Source organism: Rhinopithecus roxellana, chromosome 17 (genome assembly GCF_007565055.1).
Source record: "Rhinopithecus roxellana isolate Shanxi Qingling chromosome 17, ASM756505v1, whole genome shotgun sequence".
Lineage (NCBI taxonomy): Eukaryota > Metazoa > Chordata > Mammalia > Primates > Cercopithecidae > Rhinopithecus > Rhinopithecus roxellana.
This window is the reverse complement of record NC_044565.1, coordinates 87145233-87168177: the sequence shown is the minus strand read 5'-3', so window position 1 is coordinate 87168177 and position 22945 is coordinate 87145233. Positions and strand designations below refer to the sequence as shown.

At 38.8% G+C, this 22945-nt stretch overlaps 2 protein-coding genes across 2 annotated transcripts in view; both read right to left on the bottom strand.

Annotated features, from left to right (window-relative positions):
- Nucleotides 1-2531: 2531 nt before the first annotated feature.
- Nucleotides 2532-22945, bottom strand: part of LOC104660219 (girdin-like) — a 131602-nt gene continuing 111188 nt past the window's right edge. Inside the window, 6 exon segments of the mRNA XM_030921233.1 lie at nt 2532-3789; nt 3990-4255; nt 7479-7559; nt 8855-8926; nt 9521-9721; nt 10706-10789. Coding sequence (XP_030777093.1) covers nt 2797-3789; nt 3990-4255; nt 7479-7559; nt 8855-8926; nt 9521-9721; nt 10706-10789 — 1697 coding nt within the window. The 3' untranslated portion in view covers nt 2532-2796.
- Nucleotides 21482-22090, bottom strand: LOC115894277 (60S ribosomal protein L22-like). Its single transcript, XM_030921234.1, has 2 exons — nt 21813-22090; nt 21482-21708 (listed from the first exon to the last, which is right to left on the bottom strand). The coding sequence occupies exons 1-2, from the start codon at nt 22058-22060 to the stop codon at nt 21561-21563; spliced, it is 396 nt and encodes a 131-aa protein (XP_030777094.1). The 5' UTR covers nt 22061-22090; the 3' UTR covers nt 21482-21560.

The window sequence follows — 22945 nt, the reverse complement described above, 5'->3', positions numbered from 1 at the left end:
TCATTAATAAAATTAGGATACTGAATCTTCGAATACTTTTACAAATAATCCTTTGGAGAACTGGAGGTGTCTTAGAGAAAATAAGTGCAACTGCTCAATTGAGTCAGAGTTGCTTCACTTTCACTTTAAATGAAATTAGTTTTTTAAAATTTGGGGAATCCATGTAAGATTTCACTTACAGAAAGTGTTGTTTTTCTTAAATGTTTGGGACACATTGGTTCCATATGAATTCTAAGGTATTTCCACCACTAAAAATTTGATTCCAAATGTTATGATAAAACATAGATAAGAACTAGTGTTGTGCAATCGCGGGGCTCACGCCTGTAATCCCAGGACTTTGGGAAGCTGGTCAGGAGCTGGAGATTAGCCTGGCCAACATGGTGAAACTCCATCTCTGCTAAAAATACAAAAATTTGCCAGGCGTCGTGGCATGCTCCTGTAATCCCAGTTGCTCAGGAGGCGGAGGCAGGAGAATCGCCTGAACCCAGGAGGCAGAGGTTTCGGTGAGCTGATATCATGCCACTGTACTCCAGCCTAGGCAACAGAGTGAGATTCCATCTTAAAAAAAAAAAAAAAAAAGAAAAGAAAGAACTAGTGTTGTTTTGGGGAAATTTTATGACGCCACAGCAGGTGATGATTTCTGAAGTCTAGATTGTATTTTCCAACAGTCCTCAGGACACATGGACATGATACATATTTCTCTTACATGCACAGTGTATGTTTTTTTTTTTTTGGAAACATGCTGTATATATACATATAGCTATTTGGGTAGTAAATAGTTTTTTCCTATAGGTCTAATTTTGTAAAATAATCACATAATTTTAATATCATAGCATGTGATTTTTCAATGAATTTTTAATTAATAAACATATTTTAAAGTGTTGTGGTCAGAATTATGATATCTAAAAAGTTGAAATAGCTGTGAAGTAATCTTTGACTCAGTGTGGAAAAGAAATAACACTAATTATAACATTTGTGTCATATATTGCCCCCAATTAATTTCAGCTATGCTTACCATTAAGTTTTATTACTGGCTTATGAAAAAGCAAAAGGGAAAATATTAGCGCCAAATACATTTGAAATGTTAGACTTACCGGGAGGTAACTGAAAATCAAATAGAAGGATGCAAAAAGGATATTAGGTGGTACTAAAATACGAGAATTCTTTGATTGTGTTCATTTGATTACCTGCACCAGAACCATTTTTTTATTTTTTTTGTAATAGCTATCAGAAAAAAAGTATGATTATAAAGGAGACAAATTTCATTAGGCAAATATTCTCTACATATTTTTTCCTTGGTCCAGTTAATAACAACTTAATACAATAACAACAAGTATAATATAATTTCATCCCCACATGCTCACATTTCAAGGCGTTCCTTCCAGGTGCCAGGCTGAGTCATTATCAGTAATATACAGGCTAAATCCAAATGGCAAAAAACATTCCAGAGAGAATGCTAACATGTATTCCTCTGGAGGTAAACGGATCAGGGTTATGGGTTTTTTTTTGTTTTTAGCCACTCTGGGAGTTAGAGATTCAAATTTAGCTAATTTGCTTTAAAAGTGCTGTGAACACAAAAATAAAACTTCTTTGCACTGGAGTCAAAGTTAACAAATATTTTCTCTTTTTTTTTTAAGCTAAAGAGTTTGTATTCATTCTTAGTTCTAAAATTTGTTCTACTAGAAACATACTTGTTTAAGTGGTTACAAGTTCTAATTTTACATTTTAGTGTGATTATTCATTTTTAAAAATTGTTTTAAGGACATACATGTGTAATTTAATAATATTATTTAATAAAGTATTAAATAATAATCTATTTAATAATAGATTAATTATAGCAGTAACAATTTTTACCGCTTTGTAAACTTGCTACCCTTTTTGATTAGAAGTAAAAATACAGATTTCCAACACAATGAGTATGATTTGGTTTATTTCTCTTTGACTCTATATGAAAAAAAGAACTAGAAAAACGATTGTATTAACTGATTTCAAGTATAGAAGCCATCTTGAAAAAAAGACAGTTACTTGAGCTCTTGTATTTATCAGATGATGAAAAGTGCAGAGAAGAAACGATAAATACAAATGTTCCTAGTCACTGTGTAAATCACATTTAAATTTGATGGGGTTTTCTAAGAATAACACTAAGTTTATAAGTATTAACAATCTTTTAAATCTGAAAAGTGTTTTATAAATATGGGTATTAGTTACTATTTGTTAAATAAAGTATTGAATTATTAACTCTTTCTTTAAAACAGGACAGATGGCCTAATTAAATGACAAAAGAAAACATCTTTTTACATTTTCCCTCCCAATATTGTACATGTACAATATAAAGTACACATTCTGGAAGAAAAAAGGGAGTGAGAGGAGAGCAAGTGATGGGTGGGAAGAGGAGGAAGGGAGGGAGAAAATGAACTTTTTTTTTCCAGAAGCAACAAAGCAAATATGACTTGGAAATGTCTTCTTGGTAAGACACCATGCAACTGTTTTAACATGCTTTCTGGATATCAAAGTAACAATCGTATCAGGCAACAAAAAATGTGAAGGAGGAGCATGTATGGTTAAGGTTTTTAAAGGCATGCAGCAAACAGACAAAGCAATTAATATTTCATGCAGACTTTGGTGTGGTTACACATTCACATTAATACACATGCCATCATGTACAGCTGAACACTGTGCAACAATTTTAAATAAAAAATATAAACTTGCCAAATTTGTTAACAGCAACTTTTCAAATAATATTAGAGAAGCAGTGCATATCAAATAACATCAATATATTATATTGTGCAGTTTTGATCATATACAACCATATTCATACCAAACAGTTTGATTATCCTCAGAAACCAACAATGCAGCTTCTGTGTCATCAGGACAGAGGCATGCAGGAGTGACAAGATTGTTGCTATTTACAGAAAACTGTAGGTTACTGTTACTAGGGTTCTGATGATCAGAAAACTGTTCATGTTCTTTCTGTGCAGGTTTATCCAAAGAGGCAGAAGCCTGGTCAGTTATTCTGGTGACTGGCCTAGGAGGTAACCCACTTATGTTACTAACTAATTCTGTATTCAGGGATAAGAATGGCTGAGATGAATGGGCCACAGTAAATGGCCCTATGCTATCTTTTGCCAACATTCCTAATGCATCACTAGGCATCTTAATAGTGGCAAAAGTTTGGTTTAGAAAATGCGAGCTGTCTGTTCTTGAATTTCTAGCCTGCACATATAGAGACTCAGGCATGTCTATAGCTAAATCATTTTGGGCACAAGAGCCTATAGTATGTGTTGGGCTGTCAAGTATATGAGAGGACCACTGGTGTAAATGGTACTCACTAGATGCTGCAGTGGTGTTGCTGTCAGCAGCAGCTGGTGATGAATCAACTGATATAGGCAGTCTACTGTCCTTGGTCAAAAAATCATGGATGCTTGTCCTTCTTGTAGTTCCTTCAGCAGTTGAGCTCACGCTGCTTGCACGAGGTAAAGTGGCATAAGGGTTACTATCTTTTGATTGTCGTGACAGAGAAGATTCTTTTACTAATTTTATCTTTCCTTGAGTGCCTGGTGTAGGTTTTCCTGCAGAACTAATGAAGTAGGTATCTTCAGTTTTTCGAGGACCAGGTCTCAAAAACTCAGGCTTAGTTGTCCATCTATCATAGAAGTCCCCTGGGGTTTTTCCACTTACTGACCTGGCCAGACCACAGCTAACTGGTTTGTCTTTTCCCAAAAAGTCAGAAGAAACAGACAGACTTTTCATTACTTCATCTAAAAGATTTTCTTGACTTGAGGACTTTATCTGTTTAAAAAAAAATCAAAGCAGATTAGTGAATATAGTACCATGTTTTTACTTTCCTGATTTAGCAGACTGTGCAATATAAAATTGTGGGTATCTCTGAATACTCCTTAACTTAAAAAAAAAAAAAGCTCTGACGTTCAATTATAGAAATTTAACTTGTGGTGTTCATCTAAATTAAGGTCATCATAGATAAAACTAACCTGTATTGAGGTAAGCTTATTGCTTTCTTCCAAAAACTGTTGTAGAGTAACAACTTCACTTCCAGGGGAACCAGTTTTGATTTTGTGATGTCGACTCTCCAGTGTTTCAGATATTTTGTGTTGGAGCACTGGACTTGATCTGGTCTGTCTTTTCAAGTACTGGATTGGACTGCTACCACTGCTGGACCAAGCCTCATGGTCATGAAGCAGGCTAAATTCTCCACTGCTGTGGCTTTGTGGCCTGCTTTGGTTATTAACTGCACCTGCTTTTGGAGTAAATGGGGTGTTGAGATTTCAATAATAGAAATGGGATTAATACTTTATGAGTAATAACATTTGTTGACTGTGTCCTAATTATATGAACAGCCAAATTTACTTTCAAGCTTTATTTAGAAATGCTTAGTAAACAATGTCCATCTTTTATCAGTGTAACAATTGTCTGCCATAGCCTGCTTCCTTACTTTGTCAAACTGACAACTATTGTAAACTCCACAAGGGCAAAGATTTGCTTTTACTACCACACTCAGAGCCTAAACAGAGCCTCATACAAAGCATTCAATACATTTGATGAGTAAATGAATGAATAAATAAATAAATGAATAATACATTTTTTTTAAAAGTTAGGTTCAAATAGTTATAAAATGCCTCACAGGCCAGGCGCAGTAGCTCATGCCTGTAATCCCAGCACTTTGGGAGGCTGAAGCAGGCGAATCACGAGGTCAGGAGTTAGAGACCAGCCTGGCCAATATGGTGAAACCCCGCCTCTACTAAAAACACAAAAAGTTAGCCAGGCGTGGTGGTACACGCCTGTAGTCCCAGCTACCCAGGAGGCTGAGGCAGGAGAATCGCTTGATCCTGGAAGGCGGAGGTTGCAGTGAACAGAGATCGCACCAGTGCACTCTGGCCTGAGACTGTCTCAAAAATAAATAAATAAAGTAAATAAAATAAAATGCCTCACAATTTAGGATAAGAACATGATTAGATGAAATATATATATATATATATATACACACACACACACACACACACGTGCGCGCACACACACACACACATTTTTTTTTTTTTTTGAGATGGGATCTCGCTCTGTTGCCCATGCTGGAATGCAGTGGCACGATCACAGCTCACTACAACCTCGGCCTCCTGGGTTCAAGTGATTTTCTTGCCTTTGCCTCCCAAGTGGCTGGGATTACAGGCATGCGCCACCATGCCAGGCTAATTTTTGTATTTTAGTAGAGACGGGGTTGCATCATGTTGGCCAGGTTGGTCTCTAACTCCTGACCTCAAGTGATCTTCCCACCTCGGCCTCCCAAAGTGCTGGGAATACAGGCGTGAGCCACCATACCTGGCTCATTAGGTGAATTTTATATTATTTCAGTATGTTAAGACCAAAAACTGTTCTAAATGCAGAAAATTCTATTTTAATTCTTTGCTTATCTAAGAAGTCCTCATTACTACTTGAAGGCTTCTCTGTTCATCCTACATGAGTAACTTTAAACATTTAAAAAAATTTAAATAGCATACATATAAGAAAAGTTAAATAAAGACATGAAGCAATTACTTACAACATTTCAGTAAAAGTATAAAATCAAATATGTAGTGCTTTATTCTTTTTTAAAAGTCTTGATCATCTTGCTGTCCACTGTTGATATGGTGCCTATATAACCTTAAAAGACTCAGTTGACATTAGCAACTATAGAAAATGCAAATTAGCTAGTTCTAGAATACAACTCCCTCAAATCTTGGTGTTCCTTAAGAGTACTGATTTGTTTTGATCACTAACAAACTGTACATCAAAACAGAAAATGCAACTTTCCATGGTTTCCCAGTCACAGAGAGTAAAGTGGGCCACGAAAGAATTTGGCTCAACTTATGTAACATTTTACAAAAGTAAGAGTTTCTTAAATTTTCAAATCAGAAAAAAAATCATATTTTCAGACTACATTTTTCTACTGGATGTAAAAACATTTTTAATTAAATAATTTATTTCTTTTAAGGCTAGTCAAATGAAGTAGTGGGAGTGGGGAAGGAACAAAGAAATCTGAAAAACATGATAAAAATTTTTTAAAAATCCCACCTCAAAATTAGGTATTTCAGATCACTGTACTAATGTCATAGCATTAATTGATAAAATAAAATTACAACTGAGACAAAATAATTTTATAATACAAAAAGGAACAAAACAAATGCATTCTTTGTAACCTGACAATTCTGGAGTACAGAGAATAACTATGATATGTTGGTTAAATAATTCAGAGGCTGGATGAGGTGACTCACTTGAGCTCAGGAGTTCGAGACAAGCCTGGGCAACATGTTAGAAACCCTGTCTCTAACAAAAATACAAAAAAACTAGCTGGGCATGGTGGCATGGGTCTCTGTAGTCCCAGTGACTCGGGAGGCTGAGGTGGTAGGATCGCTTGAGTCTGGGAGGTGGAAGTTGCAGTGATTTGAGATAGTACCACTGCACTCTAAGCCTGGGTGACACAGCGAGAACCCATCTCAAAAAAAAAAAAAAAAAAAAAAAGAAAAAAGAAAACCTTCCAGGCCAGGCGTGGTGGCTCACACCTGTAATCCCAGCAGCTTTGGGAGGCTGAGGCAGGTGGATCACCTGAGGTCAGGAGTTCAAGACCAGCCTTGTCAGCATGGTGAAACCCTGTCTCCACTAAAAGTACAAAAAATTAGCTGGGTGTGGTGGTGGTTGGCACCTGTAGTTCCAGCTACTTGGGAGGCTGCGACAGGAGAATGACTTGAACCTGGGAGGTGGAGGTTACAGTGAGCTGAGATCACAGCACTGCACTCCAGCCTAGGCGACACAGTAAGACTCCATCTCAAAACAAACAACTTCCAGAATCTGAGTAGACAGAATATCTTGGAGGAAAAAGTTATCAGTCAAGGTTTCCAGACAATTACTTAAATACCTCACCTTGGAATGCATATTTAAACATTAAGAAAACAAATCTTGAAATAATTCCTTACATGAGCCAAATGCATTCATGTAGTTCTTGTTTTATACACACACACACACACACACACACACACACACACACACACACAAATAGTTGTTTCTCAAATTAAACACAAAATCCGTCCCCTTATTTTGTGGATAAATTAAGTCAAACATATTTCTAAAATATGAGTAATGTGAGTTCAATGTCCATGCATCATAAGAAAATGAAGGACAATCATTTTCACGTCAAAGAAAAAAAGTCAGTAAAATAAGGACCTACAGATAATTTTGAAGTATAATATTACCATAAGACTTTTGTCTGTGAAGATGAAAAACTGAAACTAAATAACTGCTCCTGTTTTTACATTTGTATACATTGAAATACATTTGTATTACAATGTGAAAAGTATAAAATGTTCCAAACAACTATGTTCCAAACATAGATGATTTGGATTTCATGCTTTACCCCAGAAACTTCATCCCATCTCCCACCTTTAAATACTGGAAATGGATGGAGTGCATTAATAAATTTACCTACAGCATACCTTTGACTTCATGTAGTGAAGCATTATTATTGCTATTGCTAGTGGATGTTCTGCCACTATCAAGGCTGGCTGGTCTTGAAGCTAAATGAAAAAACCAGGAGAACAGGTGATTAAAACTTCTAGCTGATGATGCTGATGAGCTTTACATTCTGATTACAGAATGCTTTGGAGGAGCATCATGCATACTTTCACAAGATGAGCATGCCCACAGATTAGAAAGCAAATTTCCAGATAGTTCATTGAGACATGTTAGAACAGGACACTTCTGAAACAATAGTTGAGACTCAAAGAGGAGGATAAAGTGCATACTCAGATTTGAAATGATTCTAAATGGATATGCCAGGAGTGTTTTAGTTGAATAGAATGACATATCCCCCCAGATCCCCCCAAATGCTACTGTTGGGTCACTTACAACAGATCAGACAAGGAACTCTGCACATTGCAGAGTATCAAGAGAGAGGGAATACAAGCATCTATACAGTTAATGTCCTGTATTCCTATCTGTAACAAGGGAAAGAACTGTATAGTTAACACTGCCCTATGCTAACTCTTAAAACCCTGCTTACGTTAAAATTCCTTTAACATGTTATCCACTTATTGCTAATAGTTTGTAATCCCAGCTACTTGGGAGGCTGGGATTTTCCAGACAGAAATGGAAAAATCTGAAATACTCAACATTGCCCAAAAATTGGCTTCTTTTTGAGTCAGAGTCTTGCTCTGTCACCCAGGCTGGAGTGTAATGGCACAATCTTGGCTCACTGCAACCTCTGCCTCCTGGGTTCAAGCGATTCTCCTGCCTCAGCCTCCCAAGTAGCTGGGATTACAGGTGCCTGCCACCACACCCAACTAATTTTTGTATTTGTAGTACAGATGGGGTTTCTCCATGTTGGGCCAGGCTGGTCTCGAACTCCTGACCTCAGGTGATCTGCATGCCTCCGCCTCCCAAAGTGCTGGGATTACAGGCATGAGCCACTGTCCCTGGCCCAAAAATTGGTTTCTTAAAGTTTATCCTTTAAAACAAATATTTTTTAATATTTTAAACTAGTATTTTAAATTGGCATTTTAAACCAACGGCAAAATACAACTCTTATAACTTTAACCTTATACAAAAATGGTAACAAAATTACCTTTGAAGACTGTGCAGGCATACTTTATAAATGACCTTGGCTAAAATAGAGAATATTTAGATGAAGCAATTATCTTAAAAGAGGCAGAAGGGAGTATTAGGTTTGAAGAAATGATAGAGGTAACTAAGAGATGCAGGATAGAGAAAACATGCTTGCTGGCAATGCCACATTCACCTATTAAGTGCAAGAGTCCTAGCATTCCCATTCTGTATTTAATGTGTACTCTCTAAATAAAGTTCATTATCTTACCATGAACTCTTGATCCCGTACTGGAATCATCACTAACACCTTGTGGACTTATGTCTTCAAAGGACGTAGTATCTACATAAAATAGCAAAATGGATATAAAGATATTTTTGCAATAAAAAACCATTATAAAATTTTATTTACACAGAATATGGAAATTGTTTTTCAATCATGTATAATACAGCTTGACTTAACGTATTTCACAGACTCAACCAGAAACTGGAACTAGGAATAAGAAAAATGGCAACTCTAATGAGAGTTGACTTGCTTAGGGAAAACACCAAAAGCAATGAAACGATCTCCCCTCTGACCCTGCAAAGCAAAACAAGAGCCTGGGTGGTTCTAGGTAGTTCTGTTGGAAGTTGTAGTGCTTTTAGTTTTTAGAAAACTAGCATTGCCTTCTTTTATCACTCTTTACCTGGTTTACTTCTCCTTTTCTTGTGAATTCATTAGCTGTTTATTATGAAAGGAGGCCTGGAAAAGATTTTAGTTATTTGTATAATGTTTTAAATTTTTTAAATGATTTGAAAGTTCCTCTAAATCCAATACAAATCATGTTTTGATAATTATTTCAGGTTGTTGCTTTTTAAAAAGTACACAGGGAAAAGTCAAATTAAAATTCTTGTTGCCAACAGTGATACCACAGTGCAAATAGCAGATGGCCTATACCTTTATTATTAACCAACTGCTTGGATCTGAAGCCTGCAGAAGAGTTGACAGTTGAAAAGTTGATGGCTGTAGTAGAGAAGGCCATAGGTCCCAATTCTTTTCTCCTTTTACCCATTGAAATATCATCAGGAACCTCCAAATTCTCAGTACTACCTGTCCACTGTCCTGCTAGGACCATGGTCTGCACCAGGTCATTCATGGCTGGGATGCAAATGAAAGCAAATGAATCAGCATGGTTAATGTATTTGTTTGTATTTCTATTTTGCAGTATAAATACTGTGGTTTTTGTCTATGAATTAATGCAAATGGACATAAAAAATATAACCAAATGTTCATTTAAATTATGACATGCATTCAGCTGAATGAATGAGTAGGCCAAAGGCTGACAAATTTCAATAAATACTTTTATCCCACCTCCACCCCCTTTAAAAGACAGAGAAAGGAATTTTACTAAGTACGACTGCCATGCTATTGCGCAGCGATGTGCTAAAACTTTAATTAGCAGCCTTCACAATGTGGTTTTGTGGTGACAAAAATGGAATAGATAAAGGTAAGATGAAGAGCAGTTCTTATATAGCATCTATTGAAAATGAAAGTCCTTGGTCAGAGCAGGTTACTGAAGAAATTACTCATTTTATGACTCAATAAGTATACCATTCAATAAAAACCTGAAAGAGATGATATCCAAAGTGACAGACACTTAATGTGATTATGTAATTACCCATGCCACATAAAAAAGAAAATCCAGAATTATTATTTAAAGAATGACAAGCATTTTCAAGGGTTTTTGGCCATTTTATTTATTTAATTAATCTGGTTCATTAAAGGAAATTAATTTCTAATACTAAAAGTTTTGTTATATTCTCCTTAAGTAAACTTCTTTGGGAAAAAAATCTCTATGGCATATAAAGGGTTTTTTTCTGCCAATTTTTAGAAAGCACTGGAAATTTATGAGTAAGTTACATGTATGACTAGAAATATGCATGTATATGTATAAGTGGACATATACATAATGCAAATTCAGTGCCACTTGAAAAAAAAAATTCTTCCAGCTCCTTATATTAGAGGAAGACTGACCTCTGCAAAATAAGGAAATTGGCACAGTCCAGAGAAAGGTTAGTGAAAAATTAGTAATGCAAGCCAGTGTAGTCAGTTGAAAGAAGCTGAACTGTCATAAAGTCTTACACATGGAACGACGGTAGCAGGCCTTCATTTTGTCTTTATCCTTCGGTCTGTTCCTCAAAAAGGGCAGTCTTTTCAGCGCAACCACTTTAATGTCAGAGCATGAGGAAAAACAGAAACAGGGAAATGAAAGAAAAAAGGGAGAAGAACAGATGGGAGTTAAATGTTGAAATTAAGGACAGAAATGAATGTTTGAGTTTTAGCTATGTATGCTATATGAAGGCTATTATTCTCATGCTGCTGAGTGATAATGAAATATGAAATATGTACTCTGATATTTTAAAATACTTGGAAAAGCACTGAAGACAATGATGAGGAACATATACTTTTTTTTTTTTTTTTTTTTTGAGACGGAGTTTCACTCTTGTTGCCCAGGCTGGAGTGCAATGGCGCGATCTTGGCTCACCGCAACCTCCGCCTGCGATTCTCCTGCCTCAGTCTCCCTAGTAGCTGGAATTACAGGCATGTGCCACCATGCCCGGCTAATTTTGTATTTTTAGTAGTTATGGGGTTTCTCCATGTTGGTTAGGCTGGTCTCGAACTCCCGACCTCAGGTGATCCACCCACCTCTGCCTCCCAAAGTGCTGGGATTACAGGCGTGAGCCACCACGCCCAGCCTGAGGAACATATACTTTTAAAGTTTGGATTGGTTACAGCCCTATAAAAACAGGAACTGACTAGAATTATTTATGCAGGGATCCATTTTCCTAGTTAAGTTGTAAAGGTAAACCTTTAAAATGAAGGCTATTGGTGCTTCACAGAGTCTACATGATGAAAATGTACAAGGCTTTTGAAGCCTCTATTTTAGCTACTTTAACTTTTTAAACATTAGTTAAAATATTTATTTTGGAAAACAAAAATAACTTAGGAAAATGCACCTTCTACCACAGTATTTTATTAATATAAAGCAACAAAAATTAGGGTGCCCAGGAGATGTTTAAAACAATCTTAAAAAACTTTAAGATTTCGAGGCATGGTGACTTCTGCCTGTAATCCCAGCATTTTGGGAGGCCAAGGCAGGAGGATCGCTTGAGCCTAGGAGTTCAAGACCAGCCTGGGCAACAGAGCGAGAACCCATCTCTACAAAAAATTAGCCATGTGGTGGTGAGCACCAGCTATTCTGGAGGGTGAGGCAGGAGGATCGCTTGAGCCCAGGAGTTCAAGGTTGTAGTGAGCTATGATCACACCACTGCACTCCAGCCTGGGTGACAGAAGGAGACCCTCTCTCAAAACAAAACAAACCAAAAAACACTCGAAAAAACCTTTCATTAGTTTATCACACTTTAATAAAGAAAATAAATTCCTTCTTGGTTTAAGCTGGATTCTGATGCATTATTTAGCAGCACCACTGAAATAAACATTCTTTTGACCAAAGTATTTCTAAAGATTAAATAAACAATCACATTAAGTTCATTTTACAAAACATTGGTTGGGGGAAAGAGGGGAAAAAAAAGAGTATTTAGATAGTAGAAATAAGCATTAGCAATAAGCTCCAATAAATCTAAAAAATAAGGAGGTACCCCAAAGCAAGAAAAAACGAGAGAAAAGTATAACATTTTTTAGATATTTTGAAGAGCTTTTGAAGGAATTTGATTTTGTGAATAAAAGGATTATCACTAAAATATAGGAGTCATTAGAACAAAAATAAAAACATTCACAAAAAAGGATGAGTTCTTGTCCTTTGCAGGGACATGGATGAAGCTAAAAACCATTATTCTCAGCAAACTATCACAAGAACAGAAAACCAAACACTGCATGTTGTCACTCATAGGTGGGAGTTGAACAATAAGAACACATGGACATAGGGAGGGGAACATCACAGACCAGGGTCTGTGGGGGGTTGGTGGATGGGGGGGATAACATTGGGAGAAATACCTAATGTAGGTGACGGGTTGATGGGTGCCAGCAAACCACTGTGGCATGTGTATACCTATGTAACAAACCTGCATGTTGTGCACATAACATTCACTAGAGTCACTAACCATTCTTAAGCCACATTTTAGTAAGATTTAACCATAAAAATTACTGTATCTTTTTAGAAATGTAATTTAGGAATTAGGAAAAACAATTTGCATAAAGATCTAAAAACATATTATACACTGTCTATTTAATAACTACATTCTTTCTAGTGTTTGCTGTCATCGTGTAAATAATCAAAGTTCTTTTGACAAACTGACAAGTATCATTCATTAAAGAGAGTGCAATGGACATATAGCTCTTTAACCTGTTTGATTGCTCTTAGGAGCAGTCATGATTCACTTAAGCTTTTAGTTTGACCTATTTCTTTTCAAGCTTAGTAAACACAGCTGTTTTCAATGATTAAAAAGAAATGAACTGAAAGCAATATAAAAATGGACACTTAGATAAAACAAAGCTGAGTGGTTGCAGCATGCATATGTTGTCTTGTTTACTTTTATTTCTTTTTCTGTTTTTAATTTTTTTTCCAAGGACTGCTTTACTGACAGATACTCTTCCAAAATGAACAGGATAAAAGGAGTTTTATATTTGTCAGAAAGAAATGATTCTTCTTATAGCAATGAGTTTGTACATATACAATGTTCATTTCCCAAAGCATACTGAAATTAAGGGAACATTAGTATTTGTTGGGTTTGGGGTTTATTTTAAAAATTCTAAAACTGAACAATTGTAGGAAAGGAGAATATCACTTCCTTCTGATTCTTATTCTGGATGTTTCAGCAGAGAATATGAAATGATGACAGATTTATACTTAAAACAGACAAGATGACTTCAAAAAAGACTTTTGTGCCTTTCTTGTGTATGCTTATATCTGAATTGACATTTCTTTCCTTTAAAGCCAGGCACAGTGGTTCATGCCTGTAATCCCAGCACTTTGGGAGACCAAGGATGGAGGTTCGCTTGAGGCCAGGAGTTTGAGACCAGTCTGGGCATAATAAGTGAGACCCTGTCTCTAAAAAACAATTAAATAAAATAACAATTGCCAGTGCAGTGCTGTTTTCCTGTAGTCCCAGCTATTTGGGAGGATGACGCTGAAACAGGAGGATCCCTTGAGTCCAGAAGTTCAAGACTGCGGTGAGCTATCATTACACCACTGCACTCCACCTTGCGCAACAGAGTAAGAACCCATCTCTTAAAAAAAAATCTTCCTTAAAAAAAAAAATTAAGTATACCTATTACCATTTCTTTTTTTTTTTTGAGATGGAGTCTCGCTCCTGTCGTGCAGGCTGGAGTGCAGTGGCACAGGGTTGGGGGTGCAGTGGCGCAATCTTGGCTCACTGCAACCTCCACCTCCTGGGTTCAAGCGATTCTTTTGCCTCAGCCTCCTGAGTAGCTGGGACTACAGGAGCACACCACAATGCCCAGCTAATTTTTGTATTTTTAGTAGAGGTGGGGTTTTACCATGTTGGCCAGGATGGTCTCGATCTCTTGACCTCGTAATCTGCCCGCCTCAACCTCCCAAAGTGCTGGAATTACAGGCATGAGCCACCACGCCCAGCCCCATTTCTTATTTACTAAGATGTCAGTTATTTTATATCCAAAAATAACAGATAAAATTAACTTATCTGCCACCTTTTAAAGAAAACTTGATGATCTCTCTAAAACAGTAACTACTCGGAGGATTTATGTAGATTTACTTGGTGGACAAAACCAGACAGCAAAAGACCCAGGGTAACCATAATTTTATGTGGGGATACAGAATTATAAAACTGCTTTCTTGAGACATATATGTGTATATATACACACACACACACATACACATATGTATATATACATACACATATATGTACATATATATACGTGTGTTTATATATATACACATACACACAAATGTACATGTGTATGACTTTTTCTGTTGCTTACCTATGGATTCTACTTTTTAGATTGCTATATTGCATTCTGAAATATATCCCATAATTTTATTTTATTTTTTTGAGACGAAGTCTCGCTCTGTCACCCAGGCTGAAGTGCGGTGGTGCAATATTGGCTTACTGCAATCTTCACCTCCCAGGTTCAAGCGATTCTCCTGCCTCAGCCTCCTGAGTAGCTGGTGCACGCCACCATGCCAGACTAATTTTGGATTTTTAGAAGAGATGAGGTTGTCACCATGTTGGCCAGACTGGTCCTCAACTCCTGACCTCAAGTGATCTACCCGCCTCCGCCTCCCAAAGTGCTGGGATTACAGGCGTGAGTCATTGCGCCCGTCCTATAGCCCATAATTAATGCCTAATATCCTATACCCTAAAATACTATGTTTTCAGAGATAATTCACCTGAGGCCAAAACACTGTGAATAGTTTTTTGAGTGTCTTGAGAACTGCCCATTTGGAGAGTCTACCTCTGGGAGAAGCAGCAGCTGCATTTACCTGCTATTTCAAAAGAATGGAATGTGTGTGTGTGTGTGTTCAATTAGTGACACTGGCGATAGTGTGAGAGGATATAAAGTATCCTGTTCACATATTTTGTAAGAACTTTGATAGTAGTCAACTTCTTAAGACATCTTTAAAAAAATTTTCTCATTTTCTTGGAATATACTTCCAAAGCTTTTACTTTGCTTTTACTGTTTAAGCATACTAGTAGTGAAATTAAAAGGTTATAATTGAGGGGGCGGAGCAAGATGGCCGAATAGGAACAACTCCAGTCTCCAACTCCCAGCGCGAGCGACACAGAAGACCGGTGATTTCTGCATTTTCAACTGAGGTACTGGGGTCATCTCACTAGGGAGTGCCGGACAATCGGTGCTGGTCAGCTGCTGCAGCCTGACCAGCGAGAGCTGAAGCAGGGCGAGGCATCGCCTCACCTGGAAGCGCAAGGGGGAAGGGGATCCGTTTTCCTAGCCAGGGGAACTGAGACACACAACACCTGGAAAATCGGGTAACTCCCACCCCAATACTGCGCTGTAAGCATACAGGCATTCCAGGAGAATATATCCCACACCTGGCCGGGAGGGTCCCACGCCCACGAAGCCTCCCTCACTGCTAACACAGCAGTCTGCCGCGATCTATCCGCAAGGCAGCAGCGAGGCTGGGGGAGGGGCGCCCGCCATTGCTGAGGCTTAAGTAGGTAAACAAAGCCGCTGGGAAGCTCGAACTGGGTGGAGCTCACAGCAGCTCAAGGAAGCCTGCCTGTCTCTGTAGTCTCCACCTCTGGGGACAGCGCACAGCTGAAGACCAACAGGGGAAGTAGCGGGAGCCGGTGCAGACGCGAACGACTCTGTCTGACAGCTTTGGGGAGAGCCGCGGATCTCCCAACGCGGAGGTTGAGATCTGAGAACGGACAGACTGCCTGCTCAGGTGTGTCCCTGACCCCTGAGTAGCCTAGCTGGGAGAAATCCCCCACTAGGGGCAGTCTGACACCCCACACCTCACAGGGTGGAGTACACCCCTGAGAGGACACTTCCAAAGGAAGAATCAGACAGGTACACTCGCTGTTCAGCAATATTCTATCTTCGGCAACCTCTGCTGCTGATACCCAGGCAAACAGGGTCTGGAGTGGACCTCAAGCAATCTCCAACAGACCAACAGAGAGTCCTTCTGACTGTCAGAAGGAAAACTATCAAACAGGAAGGACACCTATACCAAAACCCCATCAGTTCGTCACCACCATCAAAGACCAGAGACAGATAAAACCACAAAGATGGGGAAGAAGCAGGGCAGAAAAGCTGGAAATTCAAAAAATAAGAGCGCATCTCCCCCTGCAAAGGAGCGCAGCCCATCACCAGCAACGGATCAAAGCTGGTCAGAGAATGACTTGGACGAGAGGAGAGAAGAAGGCTTCAGTCCATCAAACTTATCAGAGCTAAAGGAGGAATTACGTACCCAGCGCAAAGAAACTAAAAATCTTGAAAAAAGAGTGGAAGAATTGACAGCTAGACTCATTAATGCAGAGAAGATCATAAACGAAATGACAGAGATGAAAACCATGACACGAGAAATACGTGACAAATGCACAAGCTTCAGTAACCGACTCGATCAACTGGAAGAAAGAGTATCAGCGATTGAAGATCAAATGAATGAAATGAAGCGAGAAGAGAAACCAAAAGAAAAAAGAAGAAAAAGAAATGAGCAAAGCCTGCAAGAAGTATGGGATTACGTAAAAAGACCAAATCTACGTCTGATTGGGGTGCCTGAAAGTGAGGGGGAAAATGGAACCAAGTTGGAAAACACTCTTCAGGATATCATCCAGGAGAACTTCCCCAACCTAGTAGGGCAGGCCAACATTCAAATTCAGGAAATACAGAGAACGCCCCAAAGATACTCCTCCAGAAGAGCAACTCCAAGACACATAATTGCCAGATTCACCAAAGTTGAAATGAAGGAAAAAATCTTAAGGGCAGCCAGAGAGAAAGGTCGGGTCACCCACAAAGGGAAGCCCATCAGACTAACAGCAGATCTCTCGGCAGAAACTCTCCAAGCCAGAAGAGAGTGGGGGCCAATATTCAACGTTCTTAAAGAAAAGAATTTTCAACCCAGAATTTCATATCCAGCCAAACTAAGTTTCATAAGTGAAGGAGAAATAAAATCCTTTACAGATAAGCAAATGCTTAGAGATTTTGTCACCACCAGGCCTGCCTTACAAGAGACCCTGAAGGAAGCCCTAAAGGAACAACCGGTACCAGCCATCGCAAAAACTTGGCAAAATGTAAAGACCATCGAGGCTAGGAAGAAACTGCATCAACTAACGAGCAAAATAACCAGTTAATATCATAATGGCAGGATCAAGTTCACACATAACAATATTAACCTTAAATGTTAATGGACTAAATGCTCCAATTAAAAGACACAGACTGGCAAACTGGATAAAGAGTCAAGACCCATCAGTCTGCTGTATTCAGGAGACCCATCTCACATGCAGAGACATACATAGGCTCAAAATAAAGGGATGGAGGAAGATCTACCAAGCAAATGGAGAACAAAAAAAAGCAGGGGTTGCAATCCTAGTCTCTGATAAAACAGACTTTAAACCATCAAAGATCAAAAGAGACAAAGAAGGCCATTACATAATGGTAAAGGGATCAATTCAACAGGAAGAGCTAACTCTCCTAAATATATATGCACCCAATACAGGAGCACCCAGATTCATAAAGCAAGTCCTTAGAGACTTACAAAGAGACTTAGACTCCCATACAATAATAATGGGAGACTTCAACACTCCGCTGTCAACATTAGACAGATCAACGAGACAGAAAGTTAACAAGGATATCCAGGAATTGAACTCATCTCTGCACCAAGCGGACCTAATAGACATCTATAGAACTCTCCACCCCAAATCAACAGAATATACATTCTTCTCAGCACCACATCGCACTTATTCCAAAATTGACCACATAATTGGAAGTAAAGTACTCCTCAGCAAATGTAAAAGAACGGAAATTATAACAAACTGTCTCTCAGACCACAGTGCAATCAAACTAGAACTCAGGACTAAGAAACTCAATCAAAACCGCTCAACTACATGGAAACTGAACAACCTGCTCCTGAATGACTACTGGGTACATAACGAAATGAAAGCGGAAATAAAGATGTTCTTTGAAACCAATGAGAACAAAGATACAACATACCAGAATCTCTGGGACACATTTAAAGCAGTGTGTAGAGGGAAATTTATAGCACTAAATGCCCACAAGAGAAAGCAGGAAAGATCTAAAATTGACACTCTAACATCACAATTAAAAGAACTAGAGAGGCAAGAGCAATCAAATTCAAAAGCTAGCAGAAGGCAAGAAATAACTAAGATCAGAGCAGAACTGAAGGAGATAGAGACACAAAAAACCCTCCAAAAAATCAATGAATCCAGGAGTTGGTTTTTTGAAAAGATCAACAAAATTGACAGACCGCTAGCAAGGCTAATAAAGAAAAAAAGAGAGAGGAATCAAATAGATGCAATAAAAAATGATAAAGGGGATATCACCACTGACCCCACAGAAATACAAACTACCATCAGAGAATACTATAAACGCCTCTACGCAAATCAACTAGAAAATCTAGAAGAAATGGATAATTTCCTGGACACTTACACTCTCCCAAGGCTAAACCAGGAAGAAGTTGAATCCCTGAATAGACCAATAGCAGGCTCTGAAATTGAGGCAACAATTAATAGCCTACCCACCAAAAAAAGTCCAGGACCAGATGGATTCACAGCTGAATTCTACCAGAGGTACAAGGAGGAGCTGGTACCATTCCTTCTGAAACTATTCCAATCAATAGAAAAAGAGGGAATCCTCCCTAACTCATTTTATGAGGCCAACATCATCCTGATACCAAAGCCTGGCAGAGACACAACAAAAAAAGAGAATTTTAGACCAATATCCCTGATGAACATTGATGCAAAAATCCTCAATAAAATACTGGCAAACCGGATTCAGCAGCACATCAAAAAGCTTATCCACCATGATCAAGTGGGCTTCATCCCTGGGATGCAAGGCTGGTTCAACATTCGCAAATCAATAAACGTAATCCAGCATATAAACAGAACCAAAGACAAGAACCACATGATTGTCTCAATAGATGCAGAAAAGGCTTTTGACAAAATTCAACAGCCCTTCATGCTAAAAACGCTCAATAAATTCGGTATTGATGGAACATACCTCAAAATAATAAGAGCTATTTATGACAAACCCACAGCTAATATCATACTGAATGGGCAAAAACTGGAAAAATTCCCTTTGAAAACTGGCACAAGACAGGGATGCCCTCTCTCACCACTCCTATTCAACATAGTGTTGGAAGTTCTGGCTAGAGCAGTCAGGCAAGAGAAAGAAATCAAGGGTATCCAGTTAGGAAAAGAAGAAGTCAAATTGTCCCTGTTTGCAGATGACATGATTGTATATTTAGAAAACCCCATCGTCTCAGCCCAAAATCTCCTTAAGCTGATAAGCAACTTCAGCAAAGTCTCAGGATACAAAATCAATGTGCAAAAATCACAAGCATTCTTATACACCAGTAACAGACAAGCAGAGAGCCAAATCAGGAATGAACTTCCATTCACAATTGCTTCAAAGAGAATAAAATACCTAGGAATCCAGCTTACAAGGGATGTAAAGGACCTCTTCAAGGAGAACTACAAACCACTGCTCAGTGAAATCAAAGAGGACACAAACAAATGGAAGAACATACCATGCTCATGGATAGGAAGAATCAATATCGTGAAAATGGCCATACTCCCCAAGGTTATTTATAGATTCAATGCCATCCCCATCAAGCTACCAATGACTTTCTTCACAGAATTGGAAAAAACTGCTTTAAAGTTCATATGGAACCAAAAAAGAGCCCGCATTGCCAAGACAATCCTAAGTCAAAAGGACAAAGCTGGAGGCGTCACGCTACCTGACTTCAAACTATACTACAAGGCTACAGTAACCAAAACAGCATGGTACTGGTACCAAAACAGAGATATAGACCAATGGAACAGAACAGAGTCCTCAGAAATAATACCGCACATCTACAGCCATCTGATCTTTGACAAACCTGAGAGAAACAAGAAATGGGGAAAGGATTCCCTATTTAATAAATGGTGCTGGGAAAATTGGCTAGCCATAAGTAGAAAGCTGAAACTGGATCCTTTCCTTACCCCTTATACGAAGATTAATTCAAGATGGATTAGAGACTTAAATGTTAGACCTAATACCATAAAAACCCTAGAAGAAAATCTAGGTAGTACCATTCAGGACATAGGCATGGGCAAGGACTTCATGTCTAAAACACCAAAAGCAACGGCAGCAAAAGCCAAAATTGACAAATGGGATCTAATTAAACTAAAGAGCTTTTGCACAGCAAAAGAAACTACCATCAGAGTGAACAGGCAACCTACAGAATGGGAGAAAATTTTTGCTACCTACTCATCTGACAAAGGGCTAATATCCAGAATCTACAAAGAACTCAAACAAATATACGAGAAAAAAACAAACAACCCCATCAAAAAGTGGGGAAAGGATATGAACAGACATTTCTCAAAAGAAGATATTCATACAGCCAACAGACACATGAAAAAATGCTCATCATCACTGGCCATCAGAGAAATGCAAATCAAAACCACAATGAGATACCATCTCACACCAGTTAGAATGGCAATCATTAAGAAGTCAGGAAACAACAGGTGTTGGAGAGGATGTGGAGAAATAGGAACACTTTTACACTGTTGGTGGGATTGTAAACTAGTTCAACCATTATGGAAAACAGTATGGCAATTCCTCAAGGATCTAGAACTAGATGTACCATATGACCCAGCCATCCCACTACTGGGTATATACCCAAAGGATTATAAATTAGTCTACTACAAAGACACATGTACACGTATGTTTATTGCGGCACTATTCACAATAGCAAAGACTTGGAATCAACCCAAATGTCCATCTGTGACAGACTGGATTAAGAAAATGTGGCACATATACACCATGGAATACTATGCAGCCATAAAAAAGGATGAGTTTGCGTCCTTTGTAGGGACATGGATGCAGCTGGAAACCATCATTCTTAGCAAACTATCACAAGAAGAGAAAACCAAACACCGCATGTTCTCACTCATAGGTGGGAACTGAACAATGAGATCACTTGGACTCGGGAAGGGGAACATCACACACTGGGGTCTATCATGGGGAGGGGGGAGGGGGGAGGAGGGAGGGATTGCATTGGGGAATTATACATGATATAAATGATGAATTGATGGGTGCTGACGAGTTGATGGGTGCAGCACACCAACATGGCATAAGTATACATATGTAACAAACCTGCACGTTATGCACATGTACCCTAGAACTTAAAGTATAATAAAAAAAAAAAAAAAAAAAAAAAAAAGGTTATAATTGTTTTTTTTTTTTTTTTTTTTTTTTTTGGTTCCCAAGTTTTATTCAAGAACTCATACAAAATATTCCGGATAAATGAAATTTAATCCTCATCTTCCTCCTCTTCTTCGTCCTGGTTAATCTGGAAGTAACGTAATTCGTAACTCTCTTTGCTGTTAGCAACTACGCGCAACCAGTCACGTAGATTATTCTTCTTCAAATATTTTTTGGTGAGATATTTCAAATACCATCTCCAAAAAAGGAGCACTGTGACAGTGCTCCACACCAACAAAGCAATCTCCACACCAACAAAGCAATCACCACCAAGTGTGAAGATGTCAATTCAACTGTCCACTTTTCCCTTTTGGAGAAAGGCACCTCAGATGTCACGGTGATCTTGCTCTTGCTCCTTTCGATGGTCACCACCCCTCCACCAAGGTTCCCAGCTTTTCCGTTCACTTTGATCCTTTCTTGCAAAAACTGCTCAAAATTGGCAGCATCCATGATTCCATCTTCTACAGGGTGGGTGCAATCAAGAGTGAACTTCAGAACCTGCTTCTTTTTTTTGCCCCCCTTCGCCACAAGTTTTTTCACTGGAGCCATGGCCGCAGCGGAATTAGAAAGGGCAAAAGGTTATAATTGTATAGAGCATATTATAATGTGGTACTTCTACATTTGTAATAGAAAATTACATCACAAGTTTATATACAAATGTTTATCTCTTCAACTATTTTTTTTTTTTTTTGAGACAGAGTTTCACTCTTGTTGCCCAGGCTGGAATGCAATGGCACAATCTCAGCCTCAGTCTCCGCCTCCTGGGTTCAAACGATTCTCCTAACTCAGCCTCCCGAGTAGCTGGGATTACAGGCATGCGCCACCAAGCCCGGCTAATTTTGCATTTTTAGTAGAGACAGGTTTCTCCATGTTGGTCAGGCTGGTCTCCAACTCTGACCTCCGGTGATCCACCCACCTCGGCCACCCAAAGTGCTGGGATTACAGGTATGAGCCACCGTGCCCGGCCTAATTTTTTTAAATAATAGAGACAGTGTCTCACTATGTTGCCCAGGTTGGTCTTGAACTCCTAGCCTCATGTGATCCTCCTGCTTTGGCCTCCCAAAGTGCTGGGATTACGTGTGTGAGCCACTGTGACTGGCCCCCACGTCTCTATTTTATTTTTATTTTATTTTGAGACGGAGTCCTGCTCTGTCACCCAGGCTGGAGTGGAGTGTGCAATCTTGACCCACTGCAACCTTCGCCTCCCAGGTTCAAGTGATTCTCCTGCTTCAACTTCCTGAGTAGCTGGGATTATAGGCACAGAACACCACACCAGGCTAATTTTGTATTTTCTTTCCTTTTTTTTTTTTTTTTTGTTTTTGAGACGGAGTTTCGCTCTTGTTGCCCAGGCTGGAGTGGTGCAATCTCGGCCTCAGCCTCCCAAGTAGCTGGGATTACAGGCATAAGCCACCACGCCTGGCTAATTTTGTATTT